We start from the raw sequence: 21,133 nt of genomic DNA on the forward strand, positions 1-21,133 counted from the left end.
AATCTTGTGCCATTCTATTCCTGTTAAATCCGTAGAAAATGAGAAAATACTCGAGATTTTGGGGGAAACTTGTAAATCTGAACCACTTAAAGAAGAAATTTCCGAAGTGGAGCAGCCATATGCACAAGAAGCAAGTAACGCCGTGGCAGGCAAAAAGCTAGCAGAGGAAGAGGACGCTCTTGCTGCCAGTCAGTCGGAGGAAGATGCTTTAGATTTGGACAGCAAGTCAGCACAAGATCTTTCAAGGAAGGAAGCAAAGCATTTAGTTGTAGCAAAAGGGGAGACAAGTGAACAGACAATAGATGAAGAGAAAATGGACTCTGAATCTTTAGTAGTAGAAAACATAAGTGATCAGAGTAGCAAACCATCAGAAGGTCTGGAAGCTTCTAGTGGGGAAACAGCGGATAAAGATGCAGGTCCTGAAACCAAAGATAGTAAAGAAGATGCCAAGAAAACAGAAGACAAAGCTATTTCTGAAGAATCATCTGCTACTAAAGAGTCCTCTACCAATGAGGGCGGTGATCAGAAAAAGAGGTTTGTTTTTTCTCAGTTTTAGACCAGATGCTATCTTTTTTTATTGGTCATTAAGTGATGCAAATAAGCTGTTTCCTTCAATTGGCCAGCAAGACTGATGAAATTGTAGTCTATTCCTAAAGAATCTTTTATTTCTTCTTGTGCAATTTTTAACTGATGGTTTGATTTCCTTCCTTTCCTCAACCTTCAAAGGTTGTTTTATTAAATTCTTATTTTTATCTTCTGCCAGACATAAGTTTAAGAATCTGACTTTCCTTATTTCATGTCAGATTTCTTAATACAAGTTTGCAAAGGTGTCTTTTGTTTCTCAACTAGTTTCTGGTAGGTATTTTAATACCATAATTTAGAGTTAATTTTCCTTTTTGTTTCCTCATTGATTAATGTTAATTTTTGTCTTTAGCCCTGAGGAGGACAGAGCTACAAAGACAGTCTCAAAAGATGAGAAAGGTATGTTGTAAAGGAAAATAATCTTCATCCTAGGATTCATTTGGTAAAACTTGTGTAATTTCTTTTGCTTTTTTGCAGAGTAGGTTATTGTAAATGATTTGAAAATAATTGAAATCAGTGGCAATGATTGCAAGATTTAATTAAGGCTTTCTATCTGCATTATGTAACCATTGTTTCAAAAATACTTAGTGTGTATCATGGAAAGCTTATTGTTCTAATCATTTTCTATGGATATTAGGTGACTATATCCTACAAATTGTAACAGTGACTTCAAAGAAAACTTTTAATACATGGCAGATACGTCCTTCAGACCAGTGAAGGTGCTTATGGACATCTCATTGAGTGAAGAGCCTTTCATAATTCTACTCAGTTTAAATATATGAAACAAATTTATCATATATAATCTTCTGTTTTGCTAAAATAAGGATTCTAATAATTGCCTATACATTTAAATTAAAATAGCTGTACACTTCTGTGACAATCTTCAAAGGCAGTCTCCCTTAGTCAAATTATTTTGTTTCTTCATGGAATCTGTCTTTGTGGATCCCACTTATGGGACATGTACATACCATATGCAAGTGAGATCATAATCTTTCACCCAGCAGTGTCAGCTGGGCCCCATTGCCTGTGCATGTCCTTATATCTGTCTCCTCTCCCATTCAAGGATATGTAGGGCAGTGCAGATCCAATTGCCTCCCCGTTCGCTCTGACCACTCGAGCAGTAGAACAGAACTTGGCAGTGTCTGCCTGCTGACACCCTTTCATCAAATCAGTTTTGTATATATTAGTAATTGCTATAAGTATTTTAAGGACACTTTTCTGCCCTTTTGGCCGTGTCTTATTTGTTTTCTTTGCATTTTCTTCTTCCTGACTCCTACTTGGCATCTCTTCACCTAGAGGCTGAGCCTAAACACTGACATCGAGCCAAATGGACTTACTTCATTAACGGATAGATGCTCTTAATTCATTAATCTGTTTTTATGAAGGCCACATTCTGGACCATGTGCTGATCTTTTTCCGCCAGAATTCATCACTCTAGATATTTCTGCCTTCTTGAACAATTCATATAGGGAGTGTTGGGTTTGGAAAGATGTTCCTCTGACTCCAAAAAGGAACTTTGACTCCCAGAGATTCCACCTCTTCAGTGCCTTAGGTCCCTCACCAAAAAAGTAAAGTAAGCTGTCATGGGATAAGAGGGCACAGTCCTCTCATGGATTGGTAACTGGTTAAAAGATATGAAATAAAGGATAGGAATAAATGGTCAGTTTTCAGAATGGAGAAGGGTAAATTAGTGGTGTCCCCCAGGGCTCTGTACTGGCACCAGTCCTATTCAACATATTCATAAATGATCAGGGAAAAGGGGGTAAACAGTAAGGTGGCAAAATTTTCAGATGATACAAAACTACTCAAGATAGTCCCAAGCAGACTGTGAAGAGCTACAAAAAGATCTCACAAAACTGAATGAATGGGCAACAAAATGACAGATGAAATTCAGTGTTAAGAAATGCAAAGTAATGCATATTGGAAAAACGTAATCCCAACTATACATATAAAATCATGGGGTCTAAATTAGCTGTTACTACTAAGGAAAGAAATCTTGGAGTCATTCTGGATAATTCTCTGAAAACATCCACTCAGTGTGCAGCAGCTGTCAAAAAAGTGAACAGAATGTTGGGAATCATTAGGAAGAGGATAGGTAATAAGACAGAAAATATCATATTGCCTCAGTATAAATCGATGGTACGCCCACATGTTGAATACTGCGTGCAAATGTGGTCACCCCATTTCAAAAGAGATGTATTGGAATTGGAAAAGGTTCAGAAATGGGCAACAAAAATTATTAGGGGTATGAAACGGCTTCCATGTGAGGAGAGATTAATAAGACACGGACTTTTCAGCTTGGAAAAGAGGCAGCTAAGGGGGGGGGATGTGATAGATGTCTATAAAATCATGACTGGTATGGAGAAAGTAAATAAGGAAGTGTTATTTACTCCTCATAACAAAGGAACTAGGGGTCACCAAATGGAATTAATAGGCAGCAGGTTTAAAACAAACAAAAGGAAGTATTTTTTCACACAACACACAGTCAGCCTGTGGAACTCCCTGCCAGAGGATGTGTGAAGACCAAGTCTATGACCGGGTTCAAAAAAGAACTAGATAAGTTCATGGAGGATATGTCCATCAATCACTATTAGCCAGGATGGGCAGGGATGATGTCCCTAACCTCTGTTTGCCAGAAGCTGGGAATGGGCAGCGGGATGGATCACTTGATTACCTGTTCTGTTCATTGCCTCTGGGGGATCTGGCATTGGCCATTGTCGGAAAACAGGATACTGGGCTAGATGGACCTTTGGTCTGACCCAGTATGGCCATTCTTATGCCTTTGTAAGTAGGGACTGTGCGCTAAGTCTCCTTACCAGTTTTGAGACAGGGTCAGCAAACCCTTTGTTCAGCCTCTGGATCCTCCAAATTGAGGTTGGCCAACCCAGTCCATAGCATTTTTATAGGGGCTTTTCTAGATTCCAATACAGAAAAGGAATATCTTCCTCAAGATAGATTTGAGGCTATCGTGTTCCTGATCTTCATCCTCAGGGAAACCCTGCAAGAACAGCAAGAATCAAACTGTTAAGGTACATGGCCTTGTGCACTCATGTGACACTTCTTGCAAGTCTTCACCTTCAAGGCCGGCTGAAGTCTTCTTTACCAACCCACCAAATACAAACATTTGCCTTGTGTTTCCAAATCCTATAGTATTTCCCTGGACTGATGGACCTATCCCTAGTTGAGCTGCAAAGAAGAGATACCATTCTACACCTCTCTTCCCACAGCAACAAAGATTACAAGTGTCTCCATAGCAGGTTTCTGGTCCATTTAAACCACCTGCAAGTGCAAGGCATGTTGTTCTGGAAAGAGTCCTTACTCCATATCAATTTGCTGCTCTTGAAAAGAACCACAGTAAAGCAACACCTTGGTAAAGTAATATTTTATATCGATAGGCAGGAGGGTGCCAACTCATCCTTTCTTTGTCAGGAGACAATCAAGCTGTGGCATTAGCGCCATCTTTACAGGATAACTACCAGGAACAAACAATTGGCATAATTGCCTCGACATTCAGTACTCTGCCAACCACTAGTAGTTGCTGAAGAACTCCATCCTCAAGCCTCTATTCTGCAAATAGAGCCCTTCCATAATAAACCTGTTTGCCAACAAGAACATCAAATACTTTTCCTTTTTCTTCAGAGCAATTACCATCCCAGGATCCTTCCCGGATTCTTGCCTCTGAAACTTTGAGGCCCAAGGTCTGGTGGAAGGACCCAGGACATCCAGAAACATGTCATTAATAGACATGCTCAGTAGCTGCTTCTGAAGCTGCGGGAGTAGCATTCATTTAGGGCGAGCAGTTGTTCAGGTCCCACACATTCACCAGTTGAGAGCTGTGCCAATCACAGTTTAGGTGAGGGAGGAGGTGGAGGTTAAAAAGGGGTTTTGTCCAAAAGAGAACAGAGCAAAGGTAAAGGTTTGTAAATTCTTACCTGACTTAGTTGGGTTTGTGAGGGAAAATATGGTACCCTACAGAGTGAGCGCTTCATAGAAATGTTGATTCCAGTGCCTCTACCACTTTGGTTATAGACTTCAGATTTCTATTTCACCAACAACTGAGACCAGGAACTATTAATCCAGGGGCTGGAATCCTCCTAGCTGTAAGGATCCCCAGATTTTTGTTTGTTGACAAAGCTCTGATGAGTTTGGCAAAATCTCTATTCTTTTCCATTCTTCTCAAGCTCTGAAGAATCCAGGTGATACTATACATATTAGGGCCACACTATAAAGACTGAAAAATCCTCTGAAATCGGATCAGTGGGGTTTGTTTATATGTGTGTGCTAAAGTATAGAAGTGCAAATGTTACGTTGAAACCTTAACATTTAAATATATATATATATATATATATAACAGCAACAAAATGGGACAGTCTGTAAATCTACCGATGTTTCTATTACATTCTAAAAGACGTTGTTTAAAAATATTCATAAGTATTCCAAATACTATTTACAATATTTTTGTGTCTTAAATCTTTGTTTATTTAGAAATTGTATAGTACTCTCTTTGAAGCTGACTGGGAACAGTTAACAGCTACATTCAGGGTTTTACATACAGTAGCCATGAGGTTTAACTGCATAATGCATAAAGAGAGAACTCTGGCTTGTACCTCAGAAAAGTGTTAAACTGAGATGTAGGAAACGGGGGAGTGTAATAGTTATATGTAATATTTCTTCATCTACCTCCCTTCCTGTTACACAAATAGTGCCCAAAATTGGACTTGAGGTTTAAACAGTTTTATCTGATTTCTCTTTCTGAGACAATCAGTATTATTCAGTCAAAGAGAATAGAGTGGTAGTATATGTGTGTGCATGTACTGTATTGATTCTATTGACTAGAGTCATGGACACTTGCAGACATTTGGGCCGAATTCCTACAGACCCATTTTCATCAGTGATGTCTCATACTGACAGTACAGAAGCAATAAGGTGGGCTGATAGGTGGGCATATGGTCAGGTAACTGATATACAGACCTTTGAAGGAGAGTGGTTTTAAATGTTTTGTGAATTTCCAGATCTTGCCTCCCTTAATACACAAGGGGAGAGAGTGTGTGAAATACACAGATTAGTGAAGAAATGGGTTGTGATATCTATTCACCATAGGATTATGCTACTTATTTCCACTAGAACTGCTCACAGATTCCCAGCACAATGAGCATGGGGATCCTGAACATTCTGATGGAGGATCTGATACTGACAGACAGTTTACACATGTGACTGACAAAGGAGAGGGTTAACAGGTAGTCATTCAGTGGAAGCAGCTGTTGCTGCTGTAAATCTTTGTCTTGTTTACAAGAGCAGGTTTTGAAATCTACCAGTGAGACAAAGAACGACAGATGTAAAGTTTAAACTGAAATGTTTTTTCGGGCAGTTCACCCAGACTCAGTGGAGAGGTTGATTATCCTGCCTGGCAAGCTCAAACCAGAGACTTTATGGAAGGTGATGAAATCTCTGACAAGATAAAGAGAGGTAATATCACTGCAAATGCATTGACCCCAGCAGTGAGGATAATCATACTAGCTGGTATCAAGACAAGTGCTGGAGACGGTTTTTAAGAGTCTAGAAAAGGCATATGGAGCTATAGAGAGAGCATCAGAGCTTAAGCATCAGTTTCTGAAACTGATCAACATACTGGAGAACAGCTGTGTACCTGAGCAGATTACATGCATTAGTCCAAAAAATTCTTGAGGTGGAGTGAAATATGCAGAATTAGACTCTTGTAAACAAGACCAGTTTTAGAAGGTTGTTGGCACAAATCATTGCTAACCACACTGAGGATCACAAGGGTATTAGTCCAGATGGTTGACAGAGAAACATTTCCAGTGTACAATTCTTGTTGAAAGTGAGAACCTATGGAGAAGGAATGCTGTGATTTGGAAAAAGAGAACATTGTCAAGAGAAGCGAAGGGCTTTAGTAAAGCTAGCCTGCATTTGGTGAAGGAACTGGAAGGAATATCAGAGCAGTTCTAAGAGACTGAAAGAGAAATATCTCCAAACTGAGCAACTGTTGGTTCAATTGCAGATAGCTAGATCAAGATCTGCTCCACCCAGTTAAGGAGGACATTTGACCACTCAGAAGCCTAAGGAAATTGGTAAGCGAGGATTGATAAAAAGACTTGGAGTACTTGTGGCACCTGAGAGACTAACAAATTTATTTGAGCATAAGCTTTCGTGAGCTACAGCTCACTTCATCAGTGAGCTGTAGCTCACGAAAGCTTATGCTCAAATAAATTTGTTAGTCTCTCAGGTGCCACAAGTACTCCTTTTCTTTTTGCTGATACAGACTAACACGGCTGCTGCTCTGAAACCTGTCATAAAAAGACTTGTTTCAATTATGGACAGCAAGGATATTTCATAGGTGGCTGAAAGAAAAGGAGTACTTGTGGCACCTTAGAGACTAACCAATTTATTTGAGCATGAGCTTTCGTGAGCTACAGCTCAATTGGTTAGTCTCTAAGGTGCCACAAGACCTCCTTTTCTTTTTGCGAATACAGACTAACACGGCTGTTACTCTGAAACCTGTCATAGGTGGCTGAAAACTCTCCCAATCCCAATTTAATGCATTGACAGCTCATTAGCAGGTAATCAGAGCAGAGTAGACCCACACCTGTATAAGGAAGAACAAGGGATTTTGCAAGGCAGAGTTGCCGAAGCTCATGCTCAAATAAATTGGTTAGTCTCTAAGGTGCCACAAGTCCTCCTTTTCTTTTTGCGAATACAGACTAACACGGCTGTTGCTCTAAAACCAGCTGGAGGATGTGTGTGCAGAATACAGCTCAACTGGAACCCAGTAAAGCATTTCAACAGCTAGTAGAACCTGCTTTTCAGGGCTATGCTTATGTGGATGGATCCAAGTGGATCACTCAGTGCATTACAGTTTGTTACCAACTAGTAGATAAGCCCCCTCCGTTGGGCATCAGGGCCCACACAACTAAAGCGAGACAGCCTTTTCAGGGTGCCTAAGAAGTTTTCCTATATCAGATCTGCAAGGCTGCCACTTGGAGCTCAAGCCATACCTTTAACAGCCATTATATGCTGGATTACGTGATTGAAAATTTTACTTCAGAAATACCGAAAATCCATTTTTTTTTCAAGTCACTTAGGTTCCTAGAACACGTAGGCCCATATTTTTAAAGGTATTTAGGTTTTGCGGCACTCAGCACCACAACTAACTAATTTATGAGCCTAAATCTCATTTTCAAAAGGGATGTAGGCAATTAGGAGTCTAGATTGAATGGTCAAAAATTTCAGTCTCTCACGCATGAGGAATATTTGTGCCATAAGTGGGATCCACATGGACAAAACACCTCTAAGAACCACAGTTACCTAAGGTGAGTAACCATTCTATTTAGTGAAGTCTGAGTCTTTGTAAAGTAATGTACTATATTTTTATCATGCATGTCAAAACTTGTACTTTGTTACAACTGCAAATACGTCGAACTTAAAGGTACTAATCACTTTGAAGAATGTCAATCAGTGAAGGTAAATTTTACACTTTATATTTCAGTTGACCTGTGACTAAAGAATGTGAACTGGAATTGCTTTTTTTAATTATGGTGAAATGAGTTTTCTTTTTGAATTAGGTCGCACTAGTAGCAGTTCTGGTAGAAACTTTTGGGTGAGTGGACTTGCCTCCACGACTAGAGCTACAGACTTGAAGAATCTTTTTAGCAAATATGGGAAGGTACAGTTTTTGATCCTTTTACCCCAAACTAGCTAACAATATTTCTTCTCTTGGTGTTTGCTATTTAAAGTATTTTAATGGAATACCAGTACCACAGATGAAGTACAGGTAATTGGAAGTCTAAATTATCAAAAATATTCTTGTTGCACACAAAAGCAAATAAGATGTACTAATCTAAGCTATTTAAGCTTTTGTATTTTTCCCTCACCCGTACAAAAAATATCCTTTCCTCTCCAGATCCTGGTTTGAATTAATTTAGGCTAATGTCTTTGTTATATATATTTCTCCATTTCCTATACTGTAGTGTCACCCTCATGGTCACTCAGCGTAAATTTAATAATATGAAGGGGCTATATTTGAACCTGAATGAAATAATATTGGAATTTAGAGCCTTCTTTCTGGTGTAGTATGTAAGAATGGTGTCTCCATTCTTTTGGATTAAACTAAGAAAATAAGTAAGTCCAAAGATTTGTTTGGTCTAAAATTGACACTGATACTAAAATTAACACTTGAAAAAAGGTTTTGTATGCTGCTGTTAATGGTGTGCTGAATTAAATCCCATATCTCCTGTTAAGAGGAAAATTGGAAGGGCTGATTTAATAGATGATGGATGCCAAAATTAATAACTTCCCTCGTATTTGAAGGAATATTTAAGTATTTTTCTCAGAGGTTCAGTAGCGTACTTTAAAATGACGTTGTCAGATGCTGAGAATGCTTAAATACCGTTCCCACTGCAAGCGGTGGGAATGGCTTTCTGCAAATTCAACTTGAGAAAAAACAAAACTTAACATATTGTGATCTTACATTAAATCAAATGAATTAACTTCAGCACATCTGGGTATTTGTTTGAATTGCATGTGGTTATTGCATTTGATGCCAAGAAAATTAACTGTGTCAAATTACATTATTAAAATGAGGTGTACTCATTTTCTTAGTTTAATCCAAAATTTCATCCAGTGATCTGGGAGGAGATGATTCTAGAGAAATGGCACAAATGTGCATCCAAAATACCGGTGACAGCTGTCTTTGTATTTGCCTGAATAATCTGACAGCAGTCACTGTAATTCAAACAAAAGAATCCATATTCTTCTTTGAATATTAATTATGGACAAAGTTAAATTTACAAGAGGCAAAAGTACACCTGCGGTAAAGTACATGTTAAAAGCATATTCCACCTTCAGCTGCACTTTAAAATGGGAAGCCTGTATGAATTTCTGATTTATTCCCCCAGTATTAAGTGTGCTGTATAGACTTTATCTGCATAAACAAAGAGCTTTTATGGAAATACTTATCTATACATGTTGTTTCAATGTTTTCTTCCCTGTCTTCTGTAGCATACTTGAAAATTGCATATAAGTAGGCTTTTTAAAATCATATTTTTGGTGAGTGCTTCCCACCTCTCAAACTGAATTTTATTTGAAAAAAATTTTAATTCGTTAATATTTTGTGCATACAACTACCAATGACTGAAAAGTTACATTTTTGTTGGGACTCATCCTAGCAGATTGTTGAACTCGTATCAACATGAGTGGAAATTATACTTGCCCTTGACTGTTGTTCCTTTTATTACCGTTCATCAAAATGATGCTGGTGATGCACATTTTACAGGATTTCTTATAAATAGACTTCACATTGTCTGCTTTTCACCAGTTGAACTTTTGCAACATTGCACTTATAATGCTTGGTTCCAAAATGTTGTTTTCATAGTTGTTTGTCGCTTAAAAACAGATAATCCAGGTATGATAGGCTGCATTAGAGTAGGTAAAAGACATGGTGAATGTGTCCAATGAAGTGAGCTGTAGCTCACGAAAGCTTATGCTCAAATAAATTTGTTAGTTTCTAAGGTGCCACAAGTACTCCTTTTCTTTTTCCGAATACAGACTAACACGGCTGCTACTCTGAAACCTAATATTTTAAGGTTATAAATGGGCTGTGTATGAGTGTGTTGTGTACTTATAATAGAGTGACACTGTAATTGTCCTCCTTAAGGTGGTTGGTGCAAAAGTGGTGACCAATGCTCGCAGTCCTGGTTCTCGCTGCTATGGGTTTGTTACAATGTCTACAGCTGAGGAGGCAACAAAGTGTATTACACACCTTCATAAAACAGAGTTACATGGGAAAATAATTTCTGTAGAAAAAGTAAGTGATCATTCTCAAGAAAAGATAGAATAACCTGTCTAAGAATTCCTATATTACTGAAATGTTTCACCTGGTGTTTGTCAAATATAATTTCAGGCAAAAAATGAACCTGCTGGGAAAAAACCTACAGAGAAAAAAGAGAGTGAAGTGAAGAAGGAGACAGTTGTCAGTGAGAGGTATCATTCTATAGATCCCATATCTGAAAAATAGTTTGATAGTTTTGGGGTATTTTCTGCTTTGTCTGGAAAAACAAAGCTGTGTTAAGAAGTGAGCAAGGTGAATATATAAAGAGGTCTGGAGTGATGCATGCAAAAATATGAATGAAGCAATATTTGTGTTTCATTGTCACATTTCTGGTCAAGTGTATGCAGTCACAAATTAAATCTTTATCTGATTATCTAGGAACTAATAAGGCTTAAGTAGCAAAAAAGAAACCACTGAAAACACAACTCCCTGATGGAATTTCATTAAAAGGTCTCCACCCTGACTCCCCTGTGTAGACTTTGAAGTATCCTGATTATTGTTGTGGGTGGAGAAATCTCAGAAATTGGTTATTTTCCTTGAATGCTAACTTTCCCTTGTATGTGCTTGGAACCTTACTCCCTAGCTCAGTTGTAATTCTCAGTTCCATTTTCCAGTTCAGTTTTTTTTTTTGGCTCTCTGTTTTATCATAATGACTGTTTTTTCTGATCTTTATTACCAAATATACTATTATAAAAGTTAACAGTGAGTGAAGTGCAGATATTTCAACTGCATGCCTTGTTAGGCATATATAAGACCCATGTTTTCTCGGTCATAGGCTTTTTGGTATGTCTAGATCTTCTTATGCCAGCCTGCAATAAAGCCTGCTACACATCAATATCATAAACCTATAAAGAGCACCACTCCAGAGTTCTGATCCATTCATTAGTCTGTTCCCGTACTAGAGCTTTTTACACACCAGAGATTCTCTCATGGAACAGGGCTACCTAGGGCTACTGTTGGAGATCAGATGTTCAAGATTCTGTTCCCACCATTTGTTCTCATCAGCGCCACACTGCTTTTTCTTTTTGGAATACTTAGAATAGCCAGAAGGGTTAAGATAACTCCTCTGCTTTAAATGTTTTCTTGAAGTATAACTCTCTTGTCAGATGCTGTTTGATAACTAGATTTTGGCTTTGTTTAATTTAGCTCTCATCTCTGGAAACTTTTAATTTTATGAGAGGCTCTGCCCGCCTACTGTATGGGGTCGGTTTTGTTGTGTTCAACGGCCATGCTACAAAAACTCTACTAGGTTTGACGTTGGTTGCCATGTTTTCTCTCAGGAATCTTTTCTGGCATTAGGCACACCATAATGTGTGTGTTCCTATTGTGTATAGTTCAGTTATCTTGATCTTATGCTAGGCCAAAACTTCTTTGAAGCTGTACAGTAGGTTCTGATCTTTTTCACTTCATGCCAACAGAGGAATTAGCATTTTCAGTATCAGTGCCGTTGGGCATACTGTGCATCTCTTCCAGAGACTTAAGCCAAAGCCTTATATGTAAAAGGACATGTATTTCAATCTGCTTTTAGCTCAGACTTTCTGCACATTTATATAATTCTTTGTCAATGTGTTGAGTTTTTTCCTTCAGTTTTAAATCAGTTTATTTTCTATAGGTCTGGCAGTGTTAAAAACGACGAGATGACTGACCAACAAGATGATGCTAAGAAAGCAGAAGGAAAAGATGAAAAAGAAGAGAAGGATAAAGATGAGCTGAAGTCTGGGTCCTCAGATCAACTGAAGACTACAAAATCAGGTAATTTAACTGCTGTTTTGTTACAGAGTATTAGGCATGATTCATGTGGATGCTTACAATTATGTCTTCCCAAACCAAATGATTTAAATGTTTTGTAAGATGGAAGGTAGGATAGTACTTTTTAAAAATTGCTATAGCTGACTACGTTTTGGTCATCATATTAAACAGAGTTACAGTGCATAATTTTGGGTGATGAAATGCTGCTGGAGTTCTGTCAAGACTTTGTGGCACTGATCATTTGAAAAATGGAGGTATTACATGCACGTATGTGAAATAGTCACAGTTACACAGCTACCTATGTTCTTATTAGCCTTGATGTCGATCAGGTCCATTTTTAGGGGGAAAGCTTAGAAACAAGCACTGTTCGCTATATATGTTAGGATACTTCAAGTGAATGTAATTAGAAATAGGATGTGTAATCAAAAAATGTCACACTGGACGTTTACATCACCCTAGTTATGTAGTAAATGCTGGGTAGAATGAGAAAACAGGATTTTGTTTTTCTGTTTCGACTTCTCTTTTGTCTCCATGCCTGATATATTTGTGAATATGCGGGGTGGGTAATTTAATCAAATATAACTTAGTAGTAAACTAAACAGTAAGTAAAATTTAACCATAACTAGTCAGTAGAAATCTGATGGAAACTGCCAAAATTACAAAACTTATAGATATCTTGTTTATGGATTTGGTTTCTTTCTGTTATAACAGTCATTATTGAATGGTTCAGGTTATGCTGACAAGTGCATTTCATATTTAGTATCTATTGGTTTTAGAAATTGAAACAGTTGTATAAAAATGTATTCAGTATGTACCTGATCACTTTGATATCAAGTAGCATCTAAAAGTCTTACAAGGGATCTGCCCCTGGTGTTACTCAGTTTAAGTAGAAAAGATAAAATAAAAATGTTACTTTACTTTATGGGTACAAATTGCAGAGTATTCAAAAGTCACTACTGTCAAACAGCATTTTGAAAAGGAGTTAATGTTAAAAATGTTCACATTGCAAGGACTTCTACCATTGAAAGTCAAAGCTCCCATTATATTATGTAATCTCCTTTTGTTGTGGTTTGTATAGGAAGTAAGGGAGCAGAAAGGATAGTAGTAATGGACAAATCCAAAGGAGAACCTGTTATTAGCGTGAAAACTTCAACTACATCAAAAGAGAGAGTAAGTTTAATTTTTCTGGGTTCAAAATTCCCATTAGTCAAATAGCTTTTAAATGGCTGACATCACAAAACCTGCAGCACTACACTCAAGCTAAGACATATTTCTTTTGTGTGTTTTGTCTGCGCTTATAAAAGGAATAAATATGTTTAAAAAAATTCATGCAGAGACTAAGCTCTCAGACACACCATTTGTGAAAGGAAGGGATGTTATGAGTATTGTTTGATTGGTTATCATAATTGTGTTCTTATAAATGCACTCCAGTAAGCCTTTATCAACTTTTATATTAACTATAGAGCCTTAAGAGCCAGGACCGCAAATCAGAGAGCAAAGAGCGACAAGGTATTGTGCCATTCGACAAAATCAAAGCACAGCGAAAAATTAGAGAGGCGGAACAACGCCGGTAAGTTCAATGGCAAAGTTGTGTGGAATTTTTTTTTCTTTTTAGAACTTTGGTGACTGTCTTCTCACTAAAGCTATTTAAAGGGGACATAGTCCCTTTATGGTTGGTATTTGAAGTTTAGTTTTTTTATTCAGTTAAGTAAGCATTGTCTATGTAGATGCCCACTGTCAGGTCACACATCGGGAGGCCACAAGCCCCAGAAGAGACTGCAGAGCACTGATTGTTGAGGTTATTCATATACCCTCTTTGGATCTGAACATGCAGTGTGAAGTTATATGTGAAAACATAGCTCAAATTGTCCTCCTCTGCCTTTTCTATTTTGTACATAGGTTTAATTAATGTTAAGTATTCTCTGCTGCTTGGCAAGAAAGAGGAAAATCCCCCAAAACAATTCCATCCCACCCAATTCAGTGCTTTCAGGAAAATGCCTGAGGGGAAGAAGGAAGATTGTCTCAGAATCAGGGACAGATTTCCATCCAGACTCATTCCATCGGGCAGGGTGAATCTTAACTCCCTTTTAGGTGACTCACCTTGTCAGACCATTCAAAGTTTACATGTAATTTGAAATTTAAAAAAAAGCTGGTTACACATGTATGCAAAGAGTGGGCTTAAATTGCAGCAAAGGTGGTTTAGGTTGGACATTAGGAAAAACTTCCTAACTGTCCGGGTGGTTATGCACTGGAATAAATTGCCAAGGAAGGTTGTGGAATCTCCAACATTAGAGATTTTTAAGAGCAGGTTAGACAAACACCTGTCAAGAATGGTCTAGATAATACCTAGTCCTGCCATGAGTGCAGGGGACTGTACTACATGACCTCTTGAGGGTCCCTTCCAGTCCTATGATTTTATGTATAGAAATATAAATAATGGTTTACCATCCGTGCCTCAAAGCTACATTCTCTGTGTCCTTTCAGCTCAGAGAGGGACCCTAGTGCAGATGCTTATTTTTTTCTGATACTCCTTTCATAGTGTTCTGTAAAAGGATAAAGGTAGTACTGTGTCCACATTCTAAATTCCTTGGCCTTTACTCATCTTAATCAGTGCATCCGTTTCCCATCCTTTGCAAAATTTCACAGCTTATCTAGGGAAAGCTAAATCTGGGTAGGGTTTTAAAAAAAAAAAAAAAACCCTTTCATAAGACTTCAACATGGTTTTTAGTATTTTTTTGGACAAGTCCAGAGAATCTGTATCTGTTTGTAGATCTAAATGGATTAGACCCTGTATTCGGTTTTCAGCCCTCTTAATAGTGGATATTCTGAGGTAATTCTTCTTCGGAAGAGAGAGGTTACTCACCCACCTGTAAGTGGAGTTCTTAGCCTTAGCAGATTCACGCTAACCCACCCTCCCTTCTTGCTTCTTCATAGTCCTTGGATGATATTTTGAGTAATAGGAATGAATTTAGGGCATTTAGTATCATGGTCCCTTGGCCTTGCACCTAGTGTTCAGATCTGTGAGGATGTGCGTGCTTCTGCAGAGGTGATATAATTGAACTCCAGTTACAGGTGAGCAGCCATCCTCAGTGCTGAATACCCCATAGCCTGGTTAGAGGGAACCCCCAACACAAATCTAGGATTATTGCAGTTTCTATTTTTGCTTTGTAGTTCATTGTCAGCATTGAAGGGTTAAATCTTTAAGCCTTTTACCTTGTTATTTATATAGCACCCGTGAGCGTCGGGAGAGACAGCAGCATTTGCAAACCATACGGGAACGAGAAGAAAGAGACAGGCTTGAGATAGCTCGAGAGCGCCTACAAATTGAACGAGAGCGCCTTGAGCGAGAGCGGATGGAAAGAGAGCGCCTGGAGAGAGAGCGAATGCACATAGAACATGAAAGGAGACGAGAACAGGATCGCATACAGCGGGAGAGAGAAGAGCTGCGTCGTCAGCACGAGCAACTTCGCTATGAACAGGAACGGCGATCGGCATTGAGAAGACCATATGACATAGATGGGAGGTAAAAACTACAAATACAGTGAGTTAATGATTTCCCGTTTGATGCAAGTAGAAAAGCTAGCAGTCCTTAGATTCTCTCTGGAAGTTCCAAACCACGGAGAGAACTACGTAGGCGGACAGTCATTGATGGGCTTTTGTGTCAAATGCTCCACTAGATTAATAGTGACAAGCACATTTTTGCATGTAAACAGTTCAATCGGTAATCATTCTTAAACACATTAAACTCTTCATAGAGTTACCCATACCAGTTCTCTCTGAATTGAAAAAACTCAAAATATAGTAAATTTCCCTACAGGTGGATTAGAAGATCCATGTAATTGCAAAAAACCTAGTCTGTCTTTCTCCCTGTGTTGCTGATCAGAATCTCGTTTTGACTGGAGTTAAAGCAGTCTGTTTTATAAGCCCTCAGGGAAAAGTTGACTGAGGGATTGTGTGTGGCACGCTGGAATGTAAAGCTACCTTGTGCTAGCCTGTCATGTACTAACTGTCTCTGTGGACCCTGCTGCTGCCCATGAAAAGTTTCGTGGTGTACTGAAGAGGGGTAGATCAAAGCGCAGTAGGGAACTTTTAGTGCACAGCATCAGAGTCTACACAGTTAGTGCGTGGCAGGCTAGCACAAGGTAGATTTACATCCCAGTGTGCCCTGCACTAATAGTTCATATAGACAGGCCTTGTGACAGATGGACAAATTACTGTAGAAAATCCTAAAACAAATGCAGATAGAAGACAATATTTCTTCTCTTGTTTCAGCACGTGCACAATAAGGTAAAGATTGATATAGGTTAACTCAAAGCAGTCTTTTTTCTGAAACTCAAAGACACCATTTTGGCAGATCAGATTTTAATAATCAAATCTAAATAATTATTGACTGTTCAGATTAACCCACAGAATAGAAATTGAATAATGTATTTCCTTAATTTAGATTCAAAGAAACATGGACCAAACATGGATGGAACTGATTAACAGTGTAATTCAGATAATTTTGGTAATTCTGTGTAACTCATAACTTGTACTGCCTTAGTTCTGCTGTATTCCTTTCTCATGTGTCACTTTTTTCCTCTTCTGTAAGAAAATACCTTATCCTATCAATTATGCTTACCTTTAAAAAAAGGTAATAACTAAATGAGACTAGATATGAAGAGAACAAAAGAGAAAGATAATTCTGTCTGGACTACAATGTTGTATTAAATCTGAACTTTCTTGTAGGCGAGATGACTCCTATTGGCCAGAGGCAAAGCGAATGGCGATGGATGACAGATACCATTCTGATTTTAGCCGCCAAGATCGCTTCCATGATTATGACCACAGGGATCGTGGCCGATACCAAGACCATTCTATGGACAGGTTAGTGATTTGTTTTTCTGCATTGCCTGAAATCAGGTAACAGCAATAGAATATTTAGTATGACATTTTTCTCTATTTATTTGATAAATGCTGCTTTTTTAAAAAAAAAAAAAAAAGACATCAGAGCTTGTCTATTCTTGTTCCATGCTGAAGTTTGTAATTGTCTGTGGGGTTTACTTTTGAAACCTGTGTAACCAGAAGAAACCTTACAAAACAAGGTGTTTGAATGTACTGTGTCATCAACTAAAAGCTTCCAGCAGATTTGTTCAAAATGTGGGAAATAGCATTACAAGCAGAACTGATTGCAATAGGACTCATAAAGTCCTTGAAATAGCACTGTGAGCACCCAGTGCCTTTTTCCCATGACTAATTGGTTTCTTTCGTATTTATATATTCCCAGTGTTGCAAGTCAGAAAGTTGCCAAATGTTTTAAAAGCTCACACTAACATGTAGACAAGATAAAAGTCTTTATACAGTGAATATTCTATTTACCTTCTTACGTTGGTACTGACTAGGTTTTTAAACTGGCCAGAATGTTTCCCGGTTTCCATATGTGCAAGTGAAATTTGATAGTTTGTAAAGATTGAGAATCTGCAATTCCAGCAGAAACCTGTGCTCAGCACCTGTGAAAATACAGCCCTAAATATTTCATGTAAATTAGTTTTATGATGTCATCACAAGATTCTGATTCGAATTGCTCCTTTTCAGGAGAGAAGGATCAAGAACAGTGATGGGAGATCGCGATGGGCAGGTGAGTTGTATGTGGATATGGACCTAGAGTAGCTTAATTTTTATAAACTGATTTCCTATACTGAGTGTCAGATTAATATATAATGAACTAGTGTAAGAGATGCAGATAAGGAAAGGAAAACCTATGCATTATAAATCTTAATTTCTTTTTTAAATAGGTAAAAATGAAAACACTTGAGTAATCTGATCACTTGTTCTATTTACTGGTACACAAATACATCAGAGGTAATTCCTCTGGCATGACAAACCCAACTAGTGAGTGTCTCAGTATGGTAAAAAGAAAAGGAGGACTTGTGGCACCTTAGAGAGAGGTGCCACAAGTCCTCCTTTTCTTTTTGCGGATACAGACTAACATGGCTGCTACTCTGAAAGCAGTATGGTAAAGTGTACCAAAAGTGTGCGTAGAAAATGCAAAGACACAACAGAGGTTAAGGTGAGTAAGGAAGTCATTGGAAGAATTTAATTCCACAGAGTAACTTTCAGATTAAACTAGGCCAAAATGGAATTAGCGAAAAAGTTTTGAAGTTGTTCAGAGGAAAATTTTTGCTCCAGTGGTGACACTCCTGGATGGGCTTTCTGAAATCTTGGGATCCTAACGTGCTCTCTACTGATGGATAGGTTATTGAATTGGGTAAATTCTATTGATCAGCTCTTACCAAGTTGAGGATCAGGTTACAGCATTCCAATGTGTACCTTCACCTTTCAGCATTATGGAGATGAGCGCCATGGAGGACCAGATCGTCATTCACGAGACTCACGGGACAGTTGGGGTGGCTATGGGTCTGACAGAAGAATGAGTGAAGGGAGAGGGATACCTCCACAGTCTCGGTTAGTATGGGGAAACGAGGACAGTCTTTCACCAGCACTTGCAATGGTCATGCTTCTTTGAAACGTCAAATGAACTTTTTGAAGGGTGATAGTAGGGAAGCAGTTTTACCAGAGTAAATCCTCTCCAAATAGTTTTACTGAGGGTCTCCTCTCTCCTGGCTGTGCAGTGGATTTACACATGTAGTGCCCCTGTGCATCATGGAGCTCTGTAGTAAAGAAAGAGTTGCTGTGGTTTGCCTGTATTCACAGTTCTCTTATAAGGCTTCCTCTTCTAAGGGTCAAATTTGATTGACCCTGGTGCTCCTGAAATTCTTTGAAGAGGGAGTAACTTGTAGCTAGTGGACTGAATTTGAGACTGTTAAATGGAAGAGAAGCCAGAATCTTAATGGAAAACCCAATATGGGACAAACTTGGAATCCCAGACTGTTCTTGTTTAACCATCATGCCAGTCTTAGCATGAATTAAAATTTTCCAACTGTATAGTGGGGAGCACTCACAGGTATTCAGTGAAATTACTTCTCCTTTTATCACAGTATTAAGATTTACGGTTTGTTACTTCTGTGTCTATACACATTTGTCAGTTCCACAGTGGGGTTTTACCTCTGATTTTCAGTTGAAGTGGCAGGGACCAGCCTGGAATTTAGCGCCCTTCAGGAAAACAACCCAGTAAAAATGTTTCCAAAGCTGAACATTTTGTTAACTTTAAAATTAGATACTATTTCCCCTGAATAAGCCACTATACAGAACATGACAACATACATTGTTCTCAGATTGAATTTTGATTAGTGGGTTGGTCAGAGTGGCCAGCCTGGATACTCGGGGAAGAAGTCATTGGGCATCAAATATACCCTGTTGCAGAAATAGAATTAAGGAACTCCTATTTCCTCATTTGTTACGTTAGGTGGATTGTTCAGCAACTTTATTACTGAGATATGGTTAAACCAGCTGAACACTGTAGATTCAGGTTTGGTAAGCTTGTATCTTGGTAAAGGATACTAATATGTTTATGAATGAGATGTTACGTTTGGCTTCACTGCGTGCTATGAAACTGGTAAGAAACATACCTAAAGATTTTTCTTTCTTTCTTTCCAGTGACGGACGTGATTGGGGAGATCATGGTCGAAAGTTTGAAGGACATAAAGATCGTTCGTGGCAGGGCAGTGCAGATGGGGGAATGATGGGACGGGATCATGAGAGATGGCAAGGTAAACATAGAGCATTCTTAGCATAAAGAAAGCAAAACTGGAATAGGGGGAATGATGAAGGGAATGTTTGAACATTCTTTTTAATTCTAGGTGGTGGTAGAGGCAGACCAGGCCATGCAGTGCATCGGGGAGGCCTGTCAGGGTAAGCAGCTTTATCAAGGATAATTGGGGTTTGTACCTTTTATTCCTGTTCTCTTCCCTTTGTAACAGTCATTCCTGTGCATGTTTAAATTATTCAGCGGAATCTTTTGAGAGAGAACAAAAGTAATTTGGAGTTATGCAAAGTAAAATAATTCAAGAATGTTTGTGATTTGTCCTTGATATAATATCCGTGAGTAATGAATATTCCCATGATTATATCTGGTGCATCTTACTGAACGAAAATCATACAAGAAATGCAAATGGCACTAATTGTATCCATTTGATAATCAAAGTTGCAGTGAAAACTTAAACACTTTGAAGATAAATTAATGTGTGACTCTCTTTGTAGGCGTGGAGGCTTCATGCAGAGTGGCAACCAAGGCCAGATAATGCATGGCGGAGGGATTCAAGGGGAAGGATTTGCAGGCCAGGAGAGAGCAACCAGACCCAATGACCCCCGTTTCAACCGTCGCTACTGAATGTTTTAATTTTTTAATGTGAGATGGCAACAGAGGTGAATTCTCTATTACCCTGGGTTACCATTAACTGTAACTGATGGGTTACCCTACATGTGTAATTTTTTAAGCTGCTGCCACATTATATAGCTCACTACAATGTGAATTCCTTTGTTTTTGTAATGTGTTGTTCATACCCCATTTAAAATGTTTGTCGATGAAGCATTCCATTTTCCATAAATAAAACCAGTTTACAGTTAACTGTCTTCTGTCCCAATGACACTGCAGACGCCAGAGTTAGAATTTGACCAGGATGTTGAAACTGACCAGGAGGTCCCAAAAGGGACTGCAACTTTAAAAGGAGGATTCTCTCACCAGCCATTTTAGGAAGAGAGAAACAGGCTAAATGGAGAAGAAAGAGAGGAGGGTCAAGGGACACAGAAAAGACACTGACCAAATCCCATAAGGCTCTTGGAGTGATGAGGAAACAGGCAGAGATTTGTGTCCGGTGTTCGTTTTTCCACTAGGTCTCTCGAAGTTCCCTTGTGAATAATTATACTGGAATTAACTCACTTTTATTCTGGAATCGTGTGTGTCCATACAGGGAACATTGGGAGTGGTGCCCCCAAGCAAGGCAGAGGACCATTATTCTTATGGGTTAGTCTACACTTAAAAGTTAGCTACGTAGGTCAAAGGAGTGAACAAAACACACC

The 21,133-nt window shown here is 38.6% G+C and overlaps 1 protein-coding gene across 1 annotated transcript in view; it reads left to right on the forward strand.

The window, feature by feature from the left end:
- The window catches only part of LOC311512830 (scaffold attachment factor B1-like), a gene marked incomplete at its 5' end in the record, with an annotated part of 34,634 nt that extends 13,953 nt beyond the window's left edge, over positions 1-20,681 (forward strand). The window contains 15 exon segments of the mRNA XM_084614194.1: positions 36-534; positions 935-981; positions 8,163-8,263; positions 10,253-10,402; positions 10,499-10,578; positions 12,039-12,178; positions 13,254-13,345; positions 13,639-13,745; positions 15,405-15,698; positions 16,904-17,041; positions 17,750-17,792; positions 18,498-18,619; positions 19,712-19,824; positions 19,915-19,966; positions 20,315-20,681. Coding sequence (XP_084470320.1) covers positions 36-534; positions 935-981; positions 8,163-8,263; positions 10,253-10,402; positions 10,499-10,578; positions 12,039-12,178; positions 13,254-13,345; positions 13,639-13,745; positions 15,405-15,698; positions 16,904-17,041; positions 17,750-17,792; positions 18,498-18,619; positions 19,712-19,824; positions 19,915-19,966; positions 20,315-20,444 — 2,108 coding nt within the window. The 3' untranslated portion in view covers positions 20,445-20,681.
- Positions 20,682-21,133: the final 452 nt, after the last annotated feature.

The sequence above is a fragment of the Lepidochelys olivacea genome (assembly GCF_965140295.1).
Source record: "Lepidochelys olivacea isolate rLepOli2 genome assembly, chromosome: 25".
In the NCBI taxonomy this organism is placed as follows: Eukaryota; Metazoa; Chordata; order Testudines; family Cheloniidae; genus Lepidochelys; species Lepidochelys olivacea.